The sequence below is a fragment of the Strix aluco genome, chromosome 4, assembly GCF_031877795.1.
Source record: "Strix aluco isolate bStrAlu1 chromosome 4, bStrAlu1.hap1, whole genome shotgun sequence".
In the NCBI taxonomy this organism is placed as follows: Eukaryota; Metazoa; Chordata; class Aves; order Strigiformes; family Strigidae; genus Strix; species Strix aluco.
Window position 1 is genome coordinate 92457249 of NC_133934.1, and position 15961 is coordinate 92473209.

A 15961-nucleotide genomic window follows, 5' to 3' on the forward strand; every position below is an offset into this window, starting at 1 on the left:
TGACAGTTATGACAAGCAATAAAATAGCTGACACAGCAGGAATTACTGTGGTCCCATTACTGAAGCCCACCCTTCTTCTTCTTCCTTAGGGGAATCAACAATTGCATCTCAAGATCCCTGCTGTGAGAAGTAAACCTTTTCTTTTACTGTGACACAACACCAACCCTGGACCGTACAGGGCAGATTGTGTTCTGTATTTCAGGAAGTCCAGTGCAGTATTTTTCTCATTCATTACTGGCAATCAAGCCATTTGAAAGGAAATGAGAGATGAAGAGCTAAACACTCATTTGGAGAGAGGAGAGATAATCAAGAGAATAAAAGTCTTGTCTCAGATTTTGCATATGATTTCTCAACACTAAGGAACATATTATTGATGTGTAACATATATAACTAATATCAAACAGTAAATTAGATTTAGAAAGTTAATCACCAATGGAAATTAACTTTGAAGAATAGGTAATATTAACCCTATTCATAAAAGCAACAAAAACCCTCAACAAAAAAACCTGACGGACATGCGTTAGCTTAATATTGACAATACAGAACATAGTATTACTGAACAACACATGGGGCACGCTCTTCTGAAAGAGAACTATGTATTTTGACAGATGATGTATTATGAGGGGCTGGTAATACTGACATCTGAGAGCATCAGTAAGGAGATATGAATCAAATGACAGGAGTATGTTCTCCATTGATACCACAGAACTTACAAGGCTCATGCTACAGTGACAATAATGAAACATTAAAAAGGCAAAGAAATGGAGAAATCCATAAGTAGAAATGCCATGAGATGAATAGAAAGTAAGGCACATTCAAATAAAACAATGGCTTCAAGAATAGGTAAGTGGATTCTCTGCAGAGTCACAGATTTAATACCCTAATCGTCTAGATCATGCAACTAGAAACTTCTTTCATATCCCGTATCTGCTTCAACTTGCTGGGGTGTTGGACCTCTTCACAAACAGGTTCTAAAAAGATAATCTGACTAGCTGACTACTGCTACTTCCAAATTAGCAGCCAAAGTGTGTTCATAACACATTCAAAACAAACAAGCCTACACATTACCCAGAAAATTTTCCCATGTTAACAATTCCAGATTCCAAACCAAATATGCAACAACTAAACCAAAGTTACGGTTATCAAAAAGTAACACTTTAAATAACTTACGTTCTATATGAAACCTAAATTATTTTCTCAGCATATGAAAGTCATCAAGATTGCAACCATGCAAGTAGAAAAGAGTACCATGTACACCCAACACACTTTAGCTATTTATTGCTATTTTGTAAGGTGTAAAAATGAGTGAAAATATAAATTTTACCCAGGATCATACTACACGAGGAAACTTGATTTGAGCTAGCATTGTAGCTCTTGAGTTAACAGAATTGTAACTTGAGCCATGCAAGAAATTTTATTTTTGTTAGAACCATACAGCACTTTCGCATGCTACATAAGAAATATTTTACAGGCTAAATAAAATGTATTTACGTGATTTCATTAAATTACAAAGAGACTCAGATACACCTACCCCAGAGTAAAACAATGCCTTAGCAAATGGGTCAATAGGTTGCTTTCCTACAATACCTCCAAAGTACTTCAGAATAAGACATTTTATCATGGCAAAAGAATTTTCTTTGACATCATGTGTTGCTGTTATTTTACCTTTGTCTAATTCATTTTTCACTAGCACTTGAGAGGTTTCTCTTTTTTAATTTAAGCAATGCAACGGAAATTAATAACAACTGCCTGCAAAGAATCAAACTAAGTTATGCAACAAAAACCACAATAGGAAAATAGAAAAAAATGCACTGAAAGATTGTTGTATGCCAGCTGCTTTATGCTTAGTGTGATAAAACTAGGAACCACATACGAGATTTTTGCAAAAAGCTCCAAATCTTTACCTTTCTGTAGACTATCATATTTGGAGAACTCTCCTCTGGGTCAGTGGTTTCCACATTACTTGGATCTACGGGCGCCTGGGCCATGTTTGCCTCTCGTCGCTCAGACTGCAAGGACAGAAGCAAAAGTCAGCATCACTCCAGGCTGCAGGGGAGCAAGGCAAGGACACACGACTACCTCCAAGGCAGACAGACGACAATGCTACAGAGGGAACCATGCTCCAGACTTCACCCAGTGCAGGATTTTATCACACTGCGTCAGACAGTTAAATGCATCGAACTGATTTGTCTAAAGCACAATGCCCCAAGAGCAAGACTGTCAAGTCACATACAGCTGTGGCTAGGGTCATCCCACACACACACACACACTCTTCTCCCCCTGTTCTGATTGTTTATCATAAGCTCCCATTCAATAAAAGACAAATTAATACTTTGCACACTTCCTTTCCTTGCACAATCAGCTTAGACTTTTCTAGGAGCTTTTGAGGTACCCTCAAACAAAAAGCCAAGGAGGATAAAAAGCTTACTGTGAGACAGAATGAAACCCCGCTGGAATCAGCAGGTTCAGACTGTCAGACACACTGCCAGTTGTCACCTGCAGACACTCGGAGCCACCTTTGGCTTTCCCCAACTCCCAGAGAGCAGCCAGGAACCAGGAAGGCACCGCTGCTTGCTCAGGGTAAGCACCTCCCCTCACCTCTTCTCACGATACAGCTGGGAAAAGGCAGCAGCACACAGACAAACAACTGTGCATAACATGCCTTAACCCGAACTATCTTCTAGAAGCAGAGAAATGCTGCCTTATCTCCTCCAGGGCATGCCAGGCTTGAGGCAAAAACAGTAGTTTAAATTTAAAAAAAGGGGCTCAGGGCAGGGAGGACACTTTACATTCTAAGTCAAATGTTATATTTTAAATTTTTCTTCCACCAGCACATTTGACAAGTTACATCTTAAATTAAATGCTGCTGTGGAACCATGTGGTGACCTTTCCTAGCCTAAGAGGTAACATTGCCTTTTACAGACACTGGCATTAAAGCTGTTTGACACGCTCAGTTTCTTTAACATCGAAAGTATCAAAATTTCACATCTCAACACTTTAAAATTATAGCACTTCGAATGATTTACACAAATGTGCATTTTCAGAGAACTACTTAGTCATGATTTCAAGGCAATGAAGAATTAGGCTCTGGGTATCATCACTCAATTGAACGGAGCAGGAACTAGGTAGGGATTTTATGTAACTTTCTGAGGCAATTACAAAGCAGAGTTGAAAGCATATGTCAAGTCATCCGAGTTTCAGCTTCACGTGGAGTATATAAAGACCGCATTCACCGCTTACATTGTATCTGAGGTTATATATGCATACTTTAAAAGAAAACAATTGCAATTAACTTCTAATTGAGCAATGCTCCTTTAAAGAAGGAATTTCCAATTTCTAATCAAAAAGCCCTCTGCATCATTACTTAGCTGCGCTTCACTGACTGCATTATTCACTTTGAACATCCACATTTACAAGTTCTGTTATTCTTGTTATACTGTCAGCTCACTTAATCTTTTCTGATACTTCAGGATTTTCCCCCATAGCACATCTTGAAGCTTTTCATCTACTCCAGTGAAACAAGACAAAAACATCTTGCACGATATGCAGTAGTGGCTGCCATGCTCTGCACGGTGACATTAAGAGAGCCACCAACCGCCTCTGAATATCTACAAAAGATAATCAATACAAATGAACTTGTTGTTCAAAGACAGAAATTTGCAAAAGTTCTTCCCAGTGGTGCCCAGCATCTTCTGCTGGGTTTCGGTCAGAAGCAGCAGGAGCAGGGCCACCTTTGCAGGAGTGACAGCGGGATGGATGTTGCAGGGGACAAGGCTGGAGACAAGGCAGGACTGACGTGCACCCCGGAGCAGAGACAAGTGCAGGCATCCCGTTCACGCAGTCTGGGCACTGTTGGTGCTGGGATGAGCCTTAGCGGGGCCCCTGGACCAGGGCTCCTGAGGAATTGTCAGGGCTCTGACCACCACCCAAATTTCTTCTCTTTCTTTAAGACTGTTTTTTTTAAGAACATAAAATCCTTTCTTAGACGGCATTCTTATTCTAGAGGAAAAAAAGACTATGGTCAAAAGACTACGGAGAAAATAAGACAGTGATATCACATGGGCATGCTCTTGGCTCTTCAGGGTGAAAGCATGGCAGTGCTGGATCCCCATGGATCCCATTACACCTGTGCTTTTTAATATGGCAGTTGAGTGAAGCTCAGCACCCAGTGATGCAGGACTGCTTCCCCTGCACTCCTGCCATGCTAAAGCCCGGTTTCAAGCCAGTCCACAAATGGGACATTCTCACTAGCCTGAGGACTGTGGCACTGACTGAACACACCCGATGAACACAGATAAACCACTGGCTACATGGCAGCAACACCTCCAAGGGAGAAGCAACGTCAGCATAGCCTCAAGGGAGCACAGCTCCATCTCTGCCTGGGGACCAACCACCAGGGAGAAGGGCGGAGAACAGCCCAGACCTAGGGCTCCAGTGATGCAGGCTATCTGCTGCAAACAAATGAGACTGCTCACCTTCAAAGTACAGGTTTTCTACCCTGATACTATGTTAATGTGCTGCACTTGCAACCCTTTAATTAAGTAATAGTATGTAAAAGTCCACATCTGACTTGCACAGTCCTCTATTAAAAAACAAACCAACAAAAACCCATAGCCTGGCGCAGAAGAATTGCAGGACTAATTTTTCAAGAGATCCTATTGAAATCTATTCTTTCTACACACCTTTTTCCTCACTACCAGCCCAGTCTACTCAAGACGCAAGCAGAAAGTCAACCCTACATCACTACACAGGTTAAAAACAGAGTCTGCCCTCTGAACATATTTGCCCTCTAAACACGTTTGCAATGCATCAGCCAGAAGAGAATCCAGCTCAGACTTATACAGATATTTCAGTTACACAGGGCTGAGAAGGGCAAAAACAAACATTTCATTTAGGTTTTTTTAAAAAATTAAAAGTACTCATGCACAGCCTCCAGTTACAAGCCTCACCAATTACTACCTGAAGAGTACTGTCAGCTCCTTACTCCTACAGGCAGTTTACTACACTGCCAGCGGCCAACTCATACCAGCCTGCACCCACACATCAGCAATCTAAATCCAAATGTGTATCTTCAAAAAATAAATGGTCCCTAAATTCCAACTTTCAGGTTCAAAAGATGCTGTTTTCCCACAGCTGTTTTTCTGACAATAGCCATGCTTGCAGTAATCCAGACTCCTCAGCAGCAAAAGTGATAAAAATTGAAAACCATTTGCACTAACCACTCTTTCACTCTGCCACACACAAGGAGCAAATCAGCAGTCTTCCACTTCTTGTTTATGGATAAGATGGCCTATTAAGCCTTTCAAAAATAGTCCCAAAAATATGCTAAAAAGAGAGGGTGCATTTGCCTCTTGCTGATTTTTTTCCTTTTTATATTTTATTCTTTATTATAGAACAGTTCTGCTTTTTCCTGAGAAACATAAGCACACTGGACCAGATAGGCAACTGCTGACAAAATTCACTGAATCATGGTGAGCCTCTCTTATCTGATCAGGCTCCTCAAACTCTCCCAAAAAAACAGAAGCTGCGAAGAGATACGGCTCCCATATGTTACAATAGGATCCTTTAAACTGGAATAACCAATTAAAATGCTCCAGAAAGCAACAAAACCATTTTTTTCCACAGCTCACCTCTTCAGAGTTTCTGATGCAAAGTTTAATAATAAAATTTCAAAGACAACAACCTTTACATTTTCATCCATAAATACTGTCAGTATTTAATCTCTGTGTATATGTAAATTCAGTTAAAACACCTAAGCAGTAAATTAAGAGATTCCCATTAGTGTTCTCAAATACCTTGATTACTGTAAGAAAAGACTATTGTAAACAAGACTGCTGTAAGAAAACTCTTACAGGCACAAACCCCCATATACTTCATAGAAATTATCCCATCTAAGAGTCCTTATACGCTCTGGGGATTATAAATAATAAAGAAAAAGTATAAAGTTAGAAGAAATTCTGCAAAACAATTTCTTGAAAATATCACCTGGATTTAACAACCCAATAGAAGGTCATATTTGAACTTCTATCCTGCATTTTAATAAATCAGTTGTCAATTTAATAAGCAACTTCTTGCACATCTGAGATAAAATGAGATAGTTTGTTATAGATGCAAAAATTTAATACCAGAGAAGAGAATCTACTACATGAATCCCCATGTAGATATCGATCAGCACCGCTCAGCTGAAATACAATTTTTGGTGACAGTAAGTGGAAATTACCTTTATGCTATGTAATTATATTTCAAGGGCAGCTTATAATTGACACGTAGTGCTAATGTCAAATCATGAGAGATTTAGAGCTTTAGCACACAATCATAGTGTAAAATACAATTTCATGTCATTAATATCTAGCTATTTTTTTTCTGATTAGTTAATTATGTCTAGACTACATCACTTTTCACATGCCTGAGAAATCATATAACTGCATGCCTTGCTGAACTGATAATTGCCAATAGGAAAAACCCCTACCTGGTCTGCTAGAATATTTAGATCAAATAGATCATGTTATTGAGGTGACAGGAAGGAAGAGATGGGGAGAAAAAAAAAAAAATCAGTTACTCTGAGTTCAATTAGTCACCATTAATATTAAGTTGGTATTTCATATCCATGACAAAAGTCTCTCTAGAACTGCACTGGGAAGACAGACATTTATCTTTATGTTCCTCTCCTGGTTAACTATTACTTCATTAAACTAGGACTTAGGCATGCCAAGCAAGGCATGTATACCAGAGGACAACATATAGCATATCATAGAAGTCATCCTGTTTACCAAGGTGAAAACATCAACCAGAGGATCCCCAGGTCCAATCTGGCTATAGTCTGCTTGTAACTGGTGTAGCTCAGTCAAAGCACTGCACAATTCACCTCTACTCTTCCTTCAGAAGCAGACCTGTATGACTAGTGAAATAATTGAAGAGGAACTGATACAACATCCATCTGAACCAGTAAAAGCTGGGAAGACTGGAGCTGAGATCAAACCTCCACCACCTCCTCCAGTATCCTTAGCGGTGAGGAGGGGGAAATGCTGGTATTGCACACAGCACTGCTGACCACCCACTCAGTGTAACAAGACTCTGCAAGCACGTTCCTCTCCTGAACCAGATGACTTAAGGAAGAGTGAAACAGGGGCTGGGTATCCCTGTGTAGGGAGCCACGCCACAGTTAGGAGTGATGGACCGGAGCATATTTGTGCCACTCTGGATACCATGGCGCTGCTTCCCTGCATGGAGCAGCAAAGGGAGCCTGCTTTTGATCAGTGAAGTACAGCTCCCAAAGCATCTAAAAATCCTCACAATGAGTGTTTTGGACATCCAATTGTAACTGAAGTTACTCTGAAAGTACTTTCCCAGTGGAAGATCATTCCAGACCTTCTGTGCCTTCTTGCAAGTGCTGAGGACTGCAGTACTATCAACAATATTCAGTCTGTTGCCTTTTTTAAGGAACAAAGTATAAACACTTCCAGCAACTGCACTTGATGTTCAAATTTTTGCCAAATGAATTCCTCTTTGTGAGAGCACAGTTTTGTTTATACTGGGAGAATTTGTGAATTCTAAAGGACCCCGTTCCTCCTCTTGCTGAGGTACCAGTTCACAGGAGCCCCATGCTGAAGTACTGGAGCTCAACACTTCTCTTGCTCTGCAACCAGCAGGACGAAAGACAGGTGTACATCTCGGCACGGAAAGAGCAGAGACTGTTCCACCTCACCCTGCCAGAGCAGGAAGAAGGGACCCAATTCCAGGACACTCCCCTTTTCTTCTCTTCAGGGAAACTGGGATCCTGATGAAGACTGGGATTTCCAATATCTACTACTCTTACAGACATTTCCTAAAGGTGCAGTCCTCTTCCATACATGTAACCACGTGCTTCCTGTGAAAAACTTGCCTCAAAACATCCTATAGGTATGTCTACATTTCCACACAGTACTAGGGCAGGGAGCAAGCTCAAGGCTTCTGATCACCCACGCTGCTCGATTGCTAGTTTGCTCCCAGGTTCTCTTTTGTAGAGCTCGAAACCAGTACGTGGACATCGGCCTGGGAACACAGCTCTCTCTCATCACCACTTGCTCCCAAGAGTCAGCACGGATGACCTTAAACAGAGTTTGACTCCCTGCTTCTTAACCATTCCTCCAGCAGTCTCCCAATAGTTTCTGCAGCCCCATACAGCCTCCTAGCATGTCCCAAGTCACACAATGCATAACCTCATCCTTCTGGTGGGCTGCAGGACAGCCTCACATTTATTAAACACTGTACTTGGAAAACTGACCACTGTACCTTCAGGTCACAGAGATACCATCTGGTCGGCAGAAGAGACCCCTCTGGCCAAGGATATGCACTATGGACACAGCCATCTTTTAGACAGAACTAGCTCTCAGACATGAGGCAATCCAAGCCACTTGGCTTCCTGCAGATAGACACAGTCTACAAGTTTAAACTCAGCCCACTGTGTAATATGATGTGAGCAGCTGGTTTCTGTAGGTGCTCCTCTCCGATCACTTGCGGGTCCCAATTATGTATGTCCTTTAATGAAAGGAGTAAATATTCATGGTGTGGTTGTCCAAGCAGAACAGAATTTTTTTCTCCATCTGTGACAACTGTGGCACTAATCACTCCGTCACATAACTGTATAACAGACAACACTAAGGATGGACTGTTCCAGTTGTTCCAGTCATGTTCACCACACGTGACCTGTCTCAGTCACCTGGCAAATGATCAGGCTGTTTCTTGATAAACCACAGAAGTTGATTACTTTCCTCCCCTATCCCCAGGGTGCCACACCCCATCCTGATTCTATATATTTCTAAATCTGCAGATATTTGTAGCTATTTTAGAATGCTGAAAATACTGTCTGCAACTGGATGCTACATCCAGGAAAACTAGGGGTGGAAGCCAAGATTAAGTAATTTTCTTGGCATCTGACACTGACTAGGTCCTGAGTTCCCTGACACCTCACTAAAGGCATTCTCTTTTTTTTTTTTTTTTTAATAGAGAAATATGCACTACCTGCTTTCCGGTCTGTACACCCAAGGTGTGTTGGAAGCATTGCTGACTTAAAAGGAAGACCTTTCCCACTTTCAGAGTTTTCAATCCATTATTTGACAGACAGATAAACAAGGAGAGCAAGACAAGCAAAAGGAAAAATGGAATGGGGATGGGTGGTAGCAAATACTGACACGTGAACTGTTTATTAACAAGGTAAATTTTTCCCTTTATGAAATCAATTGTTGAAATGGGCACTTGCATACCAAATTTACTTTTAACGGACCAGAATGATGTTATACCCAGGAAGAAACTCCCTCCAATACATCCATCCTTCTTCCAGAGAATTCAGAACAAAATGCAGTATCCACCTGTAATCAATCTACCTTCTAATAAAATAATACTGCTGTGAGTGCAAGGGCTCTTGGAAGGGCTCCAAGCCAACATGCTGTTACCAAGGATAGCTACAGAGAATGTAACAGCAAATATATGCTGAATATTTAACTGAAACAAGTGTCAGTGCTACACAAATTTAGAAATGCAAAGAGATAGATATAGTCCAACTTTGAACTTCATCTGAATTGGTGATTCCAAACTACCGCAGTATTTATAAAGTGCTATCCAGTCTGCAAGGAACAGTCGCAAAGGAGGGAGCTGAAGTTGTATTTTTGTTGTTTTGCAACAATGCCAAGTTATTGGCCAGAATCACTCCCTGTGGAAAATGAGTAACTGCACCGATAATACAGAGCTTGTGGGCAGACTTCTAATCCCTTCTCCAATATAAATCCTTCTTTGAAAAAATCATTTCCTCGGATCAGTTAAAGTGTGCTAAGAGCATCTTGTCTATGAAGTTGGTCCATCAAATACACCATCTCTGAATGTGCCTTGTGCTCTATGCACCATAGAAAATACTACTTGCAACTACAGTAAGCTACTTCTGGGGGATGGACTGCATTTTCTATCCAGTAAGTTGAAAACAACTGAAGAAAATTGATTCAAAGAATGAGAAGCACAAACTAATGGATGCTCTAATGCAGGCTGACAAAATCAAAATATTAAAATAAAAAAATATAGGCCCCAGTACCTGTTAGATTCCAAATTCAGAATTACTCCACATAAACTCCCTCTTCCAAACAGATCTTGCTAAAATAAAGCTACCTTCAAGTAGTCTAAAGCAAGTTGATATAACAACCAATCCACCCCTGCACTGATCAGTGACTGCACAATCTCATTTAAAACACCCCAAAGTGCTGAGAGTTCTTGCTGGTTGTTCATTCTCAAGAGGATGGAAAATTGCAAGTACCCTGCAATCAAATAAAATGGGAAATCTGCTACCCAAAAGCACAGGTGCTTTTGAAGATTTGCACCAGGGGTACTGCATGGTGTCCCATGAACACAACTGGTTGCATCCCATGTACTTCAAGGACATGATGCAATATACTATGATTTCACTGCCCCACTGTTTATCACAACACCACGCAGCCTTTTCAGATGCAAATTACGTCCAAATCACTTCAGTAATTGCAATGTATATCTAAGCCACTCCTGAATTAGCTAGCTCAAGCTCACACCCCCACACAGTTCAGCAGAGTCTACAAATCCCACTGCAGTGGTTCATCTACCCTCAACTCCACAATGCCATAACCGAACCACCATAAATGCCAATATATGCTATGCACATTATAAATACTAATATACTTTACTACTACTGCTGTTATACTATAATTCTCCTATAAATACAGTTCCTTTAAGTGAGCTAATACGTGTCGATGCCAGACTGCTGTTACACTAGTGAAAGCATAATCTAAAACTAGTTGCTCATCTGTGGCAGAGGCAAATATTGTTTTTTTTACAAAATGATAAACTAAATCACAATGAAATTAAGTGACTCTCCACATTCACATAATGGATGTCAGAGCAATAAATTGAACATATATGCCCTGACTTTCAAACCATTAGCTATCATTTGCTCAACACACATCTCCATAGCATAGTAGGTCTGTAGTAATCAATCTGAGGAGCTTTTAACTCCCCTGTGAACCTTTCACCACCGATGCCAGGTCTGTAAGCATAGTGAAAAAGATCAAACATTGTCCCTTTCCACTGGGATCACGTTTGTAACGTGTAATTGAAGATTCCCCACAAAAATACACCACTAATTCCTCTTCACTGCCTAACTACCTTGTGGTGCCCACCACCACCATGTAGGCGAAGTGCAGTACCTGGGCCTTACTCTGCTGCTGCTGAGTCTAGGAATGGATAGCTGTTTCCAGCATGACAATGCAGAGCTCCTGGGACGTCAAAATGTCAGAATCTTATTGCTCACTGAAATTTTAATCTACCTCTCTTTCTCTCCACATTCTTTGCCACCAACTACAGAGACATTAAAAAACAGTATGAGATCTGATGCAACACAAGTGGGTAGCAGCAGTCTCTCTTGACTCCACAGTCTTTCTAGAGCTTGACAACCAATGAGGAAAATACAAATTAGCGCCTCTTTCTTGCTCCTCCTCATAGAGCACAACAGCAGAAATTAGCTCATTCCCCAATCACCACAATATGCTATTACTCCAGCTGGAAACAGTAACTGAAATCATGGAAAAGCCTTTCCATGATAAAATTTATATAGATTAAGAAAACACACTGTATTCACTAACATTAATATCAACCTGTAAAAACTTTAAAAGTTGCTGTATCACTACAGGGAAGTTGTAATCAAACACAGTTTAGAACTCCCCATGACACATCTATTATTACCTTTTCAAGGGTATAAAGATAGGCCAAATTTTTCAAAGACTGGGTGCACTCTAGTCACCTCTAAAGCCCCATAAATCCACCACCATGTGAGCAGTGCTTTCACAGTCACCTCACAGAAAGTTAAGAGATGAAGAGCGGAGGCAGAAATTTGCAGGAAAAAGAAGTTAAGAGATGTAGGGACATAATAATTTAGTTCAGAATACAAAGACAGATGTTCAACTACACATAAGTGCTCAAAGATGCACAGAGGAAGTTTTGTAGCCTGAGGAAATCGGATGTGTAACTTCACAGGAACCAAGCCACTGACTTGTCCACATGCTTCCCAAAACCCAGGGTTTTGGGTGGAGACCATCATCACCTATAGGCACCTAAGTGTTTCTGACTGGTGCTTGGCCAGCACAGCTCTGGTCATCTTTTCTCTCATATGCAGACAGAGCTGCAATTATTCAGGGTTAAAAATGCTACTACACCTTCTGTGACAGCACAGGGCCACAATGTCTCGCTTACATCTTGTTTGATACTTCAGATGGCAGAGTTCTGTCTTCCGCCACATTGGTGACAGCAGTTCAAAAACTGCCATGAAGAAACACCCTTCCAAACCATCAACGTAACATTCTTATTGTACCCAGGTTTTCTTTGTAATTATTACACCGTGGTATGAATTGACATAGATAATAATGCAGTCATGAAGAAGTTGATAAGGTTCCCATGAGGAACCAAGAGCGTTCCAGTTCTGACAGCTAGATGCAATATTCATACTCTGAACAGTCCAGAGCTGCTTGGTGAAGTGGACCTGTGTTTATACACTTTCCCCTCTAGAGAGCCTAGGTGTGCTTGCAGAAACGCGGACCAAAGCTCCAGGTGATGAGCACACACAACACAATAACCAATTGTAAGGGCAAAACTGCACTCTTGTAACACTGGGCATGGGAAGAGCAGCAGCTCACCCTCGTTCTGCTGCCACTTTACAACTGCAGGGTTTTATTTAGATATCAAAGGTATCTCCAGTCAAAGCCTCCAGGTTAGCTATCCCTCATTCTTGAAAAGCTGAAGACTCATACTGTTATTGAGGACAGCAAAAAAATAATCACCCTACAACACCCTTGTATTTCCATTAGGAAGCCTGAGCCACAGCACTGCAAGATTCAGAAGTTTCACCACAGACTAACATCGCATCCTAACGTACTGTGTTAAGATGACACACTGCAGCTATTTTGTCTTCCTGCTACTCCACATACAGCAGCTTCTTTTCTTTCCCTGCCATCTGCTAGTTTGCTGCAGTCTGCTGGGACAGGACTGCCCTCCCCTTTTCTCCCCTTCTTGGCTGCTCAAAGGGACGACGACAGATCCTCACATTTCCAGCCCATACACTCAGCTTTCCTCCAGCTGCCTTAGAAACATCAACCAACGCAGAGTTACTCCCGTGAATGAACAGTGCTCTGCTCACCACTGCCGTACCAGTGTGCTCCACCAGAATTACATGCTAGACGCTGAAACACCTTGTAAGTGGTTAGCAAGGAGGTAATTGCTGCTTTAAGAGGACACACCTTTTCCTCTTATCCTCAGGTGTCATTGATTAAAACAGCTATCTGCACTACCCACATCACAGGAATCATCGGAGAGAAACTAAGGCAAGCAGTGTCGACAATGACTATATACAGCTTCTTATTATGCCTTTCCTTAGAAGGAAGGGCAGTAAGAAGTAACTGGAAAAATCAGTCGGGTAGGTGAACAGCAATCTTCAAACATTTATTACTATAAACCTCAGTATGAGATGTACAGCAAATAACTATTTCTCCTTCTGATCACTACTACAGTTCAAAATCGAAAAAAATAAGAGCTATCTAAACTCCACCACACTTGTAGCCAGTTAGGAAAGAAATTGAAATATTTGCCATTAATTATTCTATTAGGTCGTTAGAAAAAGGAACAGCTCATCGAAAAATAAAGTCAATATTGGCTGAGTCTAAACAGTTTCTTCAGCATTTAACACACACATTCAAGCAACGAACACTGTTATTCTGTGCTTGTAACCATATGCCCCCAAGTCAACAACTGCTCTTCAACATCTGACCTCCTTTTAAAGCAGATTTATAGAGAAGTATAGCAAAAGCGTTCCCAGTCAGCTGGTGAGAAAGTATTATGGATCATAACCACAGGGCGAACAATTGCTAGTTCTTCCGATCTGCAAGATTAGAATAAATCTGGCATTCAAAAACAAAAAAGGAAAGCAAAGATACACAACCTTCCATTTCAAAATAAACCCAAATTGACCTTGGAGAGTATTTATGATGATATCAAATGCCTTAAATCCCCAAAGCTTTGAACTCCAGTTAAGCTCTTTCACTATGTTTTCCAGCGAGCAATTACAAATAACACTGTACCTTTATAAAGTGCTTTTCACACTCACAGCTCTCAAAGCACTTCCCACAGAAACACACAAACACAAATGAAACGCAGCTTTCTTTGGGGTGGGAAGCCACCAATTATACAGTGTGACACGCCAACGCAAAGGTGAGTTTTACAGTATGGCTTTATTTATCAAAGACAGATTTTCCTGCTTTCCAATCCCTACACACCGGCAGTCAGCAAATAAAAAACAATCAAGAGCAATCATGCATATCCATAATCTTTCGTTCCAGGGAAGTGTTGGGACGTGTCCCGCTGCTCTGTAGCGCACAGGCTACAACCGGGGTGCCGTTGTGGCGAGCCCCTTGGGGTCAGCTGGAGCGAGCCCCGACTTACCCAGGCCGTCCCAGCGAGGGCTGCGTCCGGCAGCAAGAACACACGGGACGACAAGATCAGAGCCACAGGCGTAGTCAGCTCCTTGGAGCGGCAGCCCTGACTGCTATTATGTCTGCACCGTACGAGCGGCAGCGTGCCGTTATCTACACAAAAATCTGCGTCTTCCTCAGAAAAATACACTTGAAGCTCCTTGTTGGCCCTACAACCTATTCCTCTATTTATGCCGTCGCAGCTAGTGACTAAGAAGATGCTTTTAGTGTCACAGGAGATTAAGGCTCTGGGAGGAGAGTGCCCGGCAGCTTTACTCTCACACACCGATCTGTCTTCATGCAAACGCACTTTGTCAGCGGATGAAAGTGTATTATTGCCACACACCGCCGAAGCGAAACAGTTTCCCAGTCTTCCCACGGGGCACCAGCTCCCCCTTCAAGCCGTACCCCGGCGCTTCTCCGAGGCCTCCCCCCGGAAAGCTCTGCGCCTTCACGGCACCACAACTCGCCCCGTGCCCCCCCCCCCCGAGCCCCGGCTGCCCCGGCACATCCCCTGCTCCTGCCGGGACACCGCTGCCCCGAGCCCCCCCGCGCCCCAAGGGGTGAGGGTACCCCCCACAGCGCCTGGACGGAGCCGAGGCGCCCCCGGCGACCCGGACCGCGACGCGGGGCCGGGCCCCCTTCCCCAGGGCCCCGCGGGGGGGGGGGGCGAACCGCGACCGCCGCTGCGCTCGGGGGGGGCCCGCCCGGCCCGGGAAGAGGGGCACAGCCCCCCCCTCCCCCCCGGGCCAGTACACACCCACACCCACACACCCCCCCACACCCCGAGGTAAGACACGCACCGCCCCGCACTTGTCCGCTACTACCAACTCGAAGCGAACTCCCCCACCCCGCCTCGGGGCCGCCCGGGCAGCGCCCTCCAGCCGGGCCGGGGCTCCGCGGTGGGCGGCGGGACCGGGACCCCGCTGCGGGGGCAGAGCTGAGCAGCCACCGCTCCGCCAGACAGATGCGGATAAAGGGGGAAATCGCGGCGACGAGCGCAGCCCCTGCCCCAGCCCTGCCTGCAGCCCACTCCCATTACCTTAGCAACCGCGCCGCCGTCCCCTGCCGCCCCCCGCTTCGCCTCTCCTCAGGGACGGCGGGGGGCCCGCACCATGGCGTGCGCCTGCGGGCGGGGCCGGCGGTTTCCCGGGGCTCTTCTCCGCGCCTCTTCCAAAAAATCCCTCGCTCTCCTCAGCGCCCCTCAGGCTGCGGCGGGGACGGCGGCGCAGGCAGTGCTGCCGCCCGGCTGCCGCGGGCACACCGAGCCCCGCCGCGGCCCGGCCGGCCCCTCGCTGCCGCGGGCACACCGCACCCCGCGCCCCGCCGCGACCGGCCCCTCGCTGCCGCCGCCGAGCCCCCGCCGGGAGGGCGGTGGGGGGTGAGGCGCGGGCGGGGCCGCGGGGGCGGCCCCGGCCCCGCCGCAGCAGCGCCCGCTGCGGGCAGCCCGGGCC

At 44.1% G+C, this 15961-nt stretch overlaps 1 protein-coding gene across 3 annotated transcripts in view; it reads right to left on the reverse strand.

Moving 5' to 3' along the window:
• RGS6 (regulator of G protein signaling 6) overlaps nt 1-15748 on the reverse strand; it is a 288251-nt gene extending 272503 nt beyond the window's left edge. For 2 of the 3 annotated variants that reach the window (XM_074824301.1, XM_074824299.1), the window contains exons 1-2: nt 15550-15748; nt 1905-2009 (exon numbers count right to left, since the gene is read on the reverse strand). In XM_074824301.1, coding sequence (XP_074680402.1) covers nt 1905-1988 — 84 coding nt within the window. In that variant the 5' untranslated portion in view covers nt 1989-2009; nt 15550-15748. Of the gene's footprint in view, nt 1-1904; nt 2010-14478; nt 14581-15549 lie in introns of those variants that run through there. The other variant, XM_074824300.1, reaches the window with a different exon arrangement.
• Nucleotides 15749-15961: the final 213 nt, after the last annotated feature.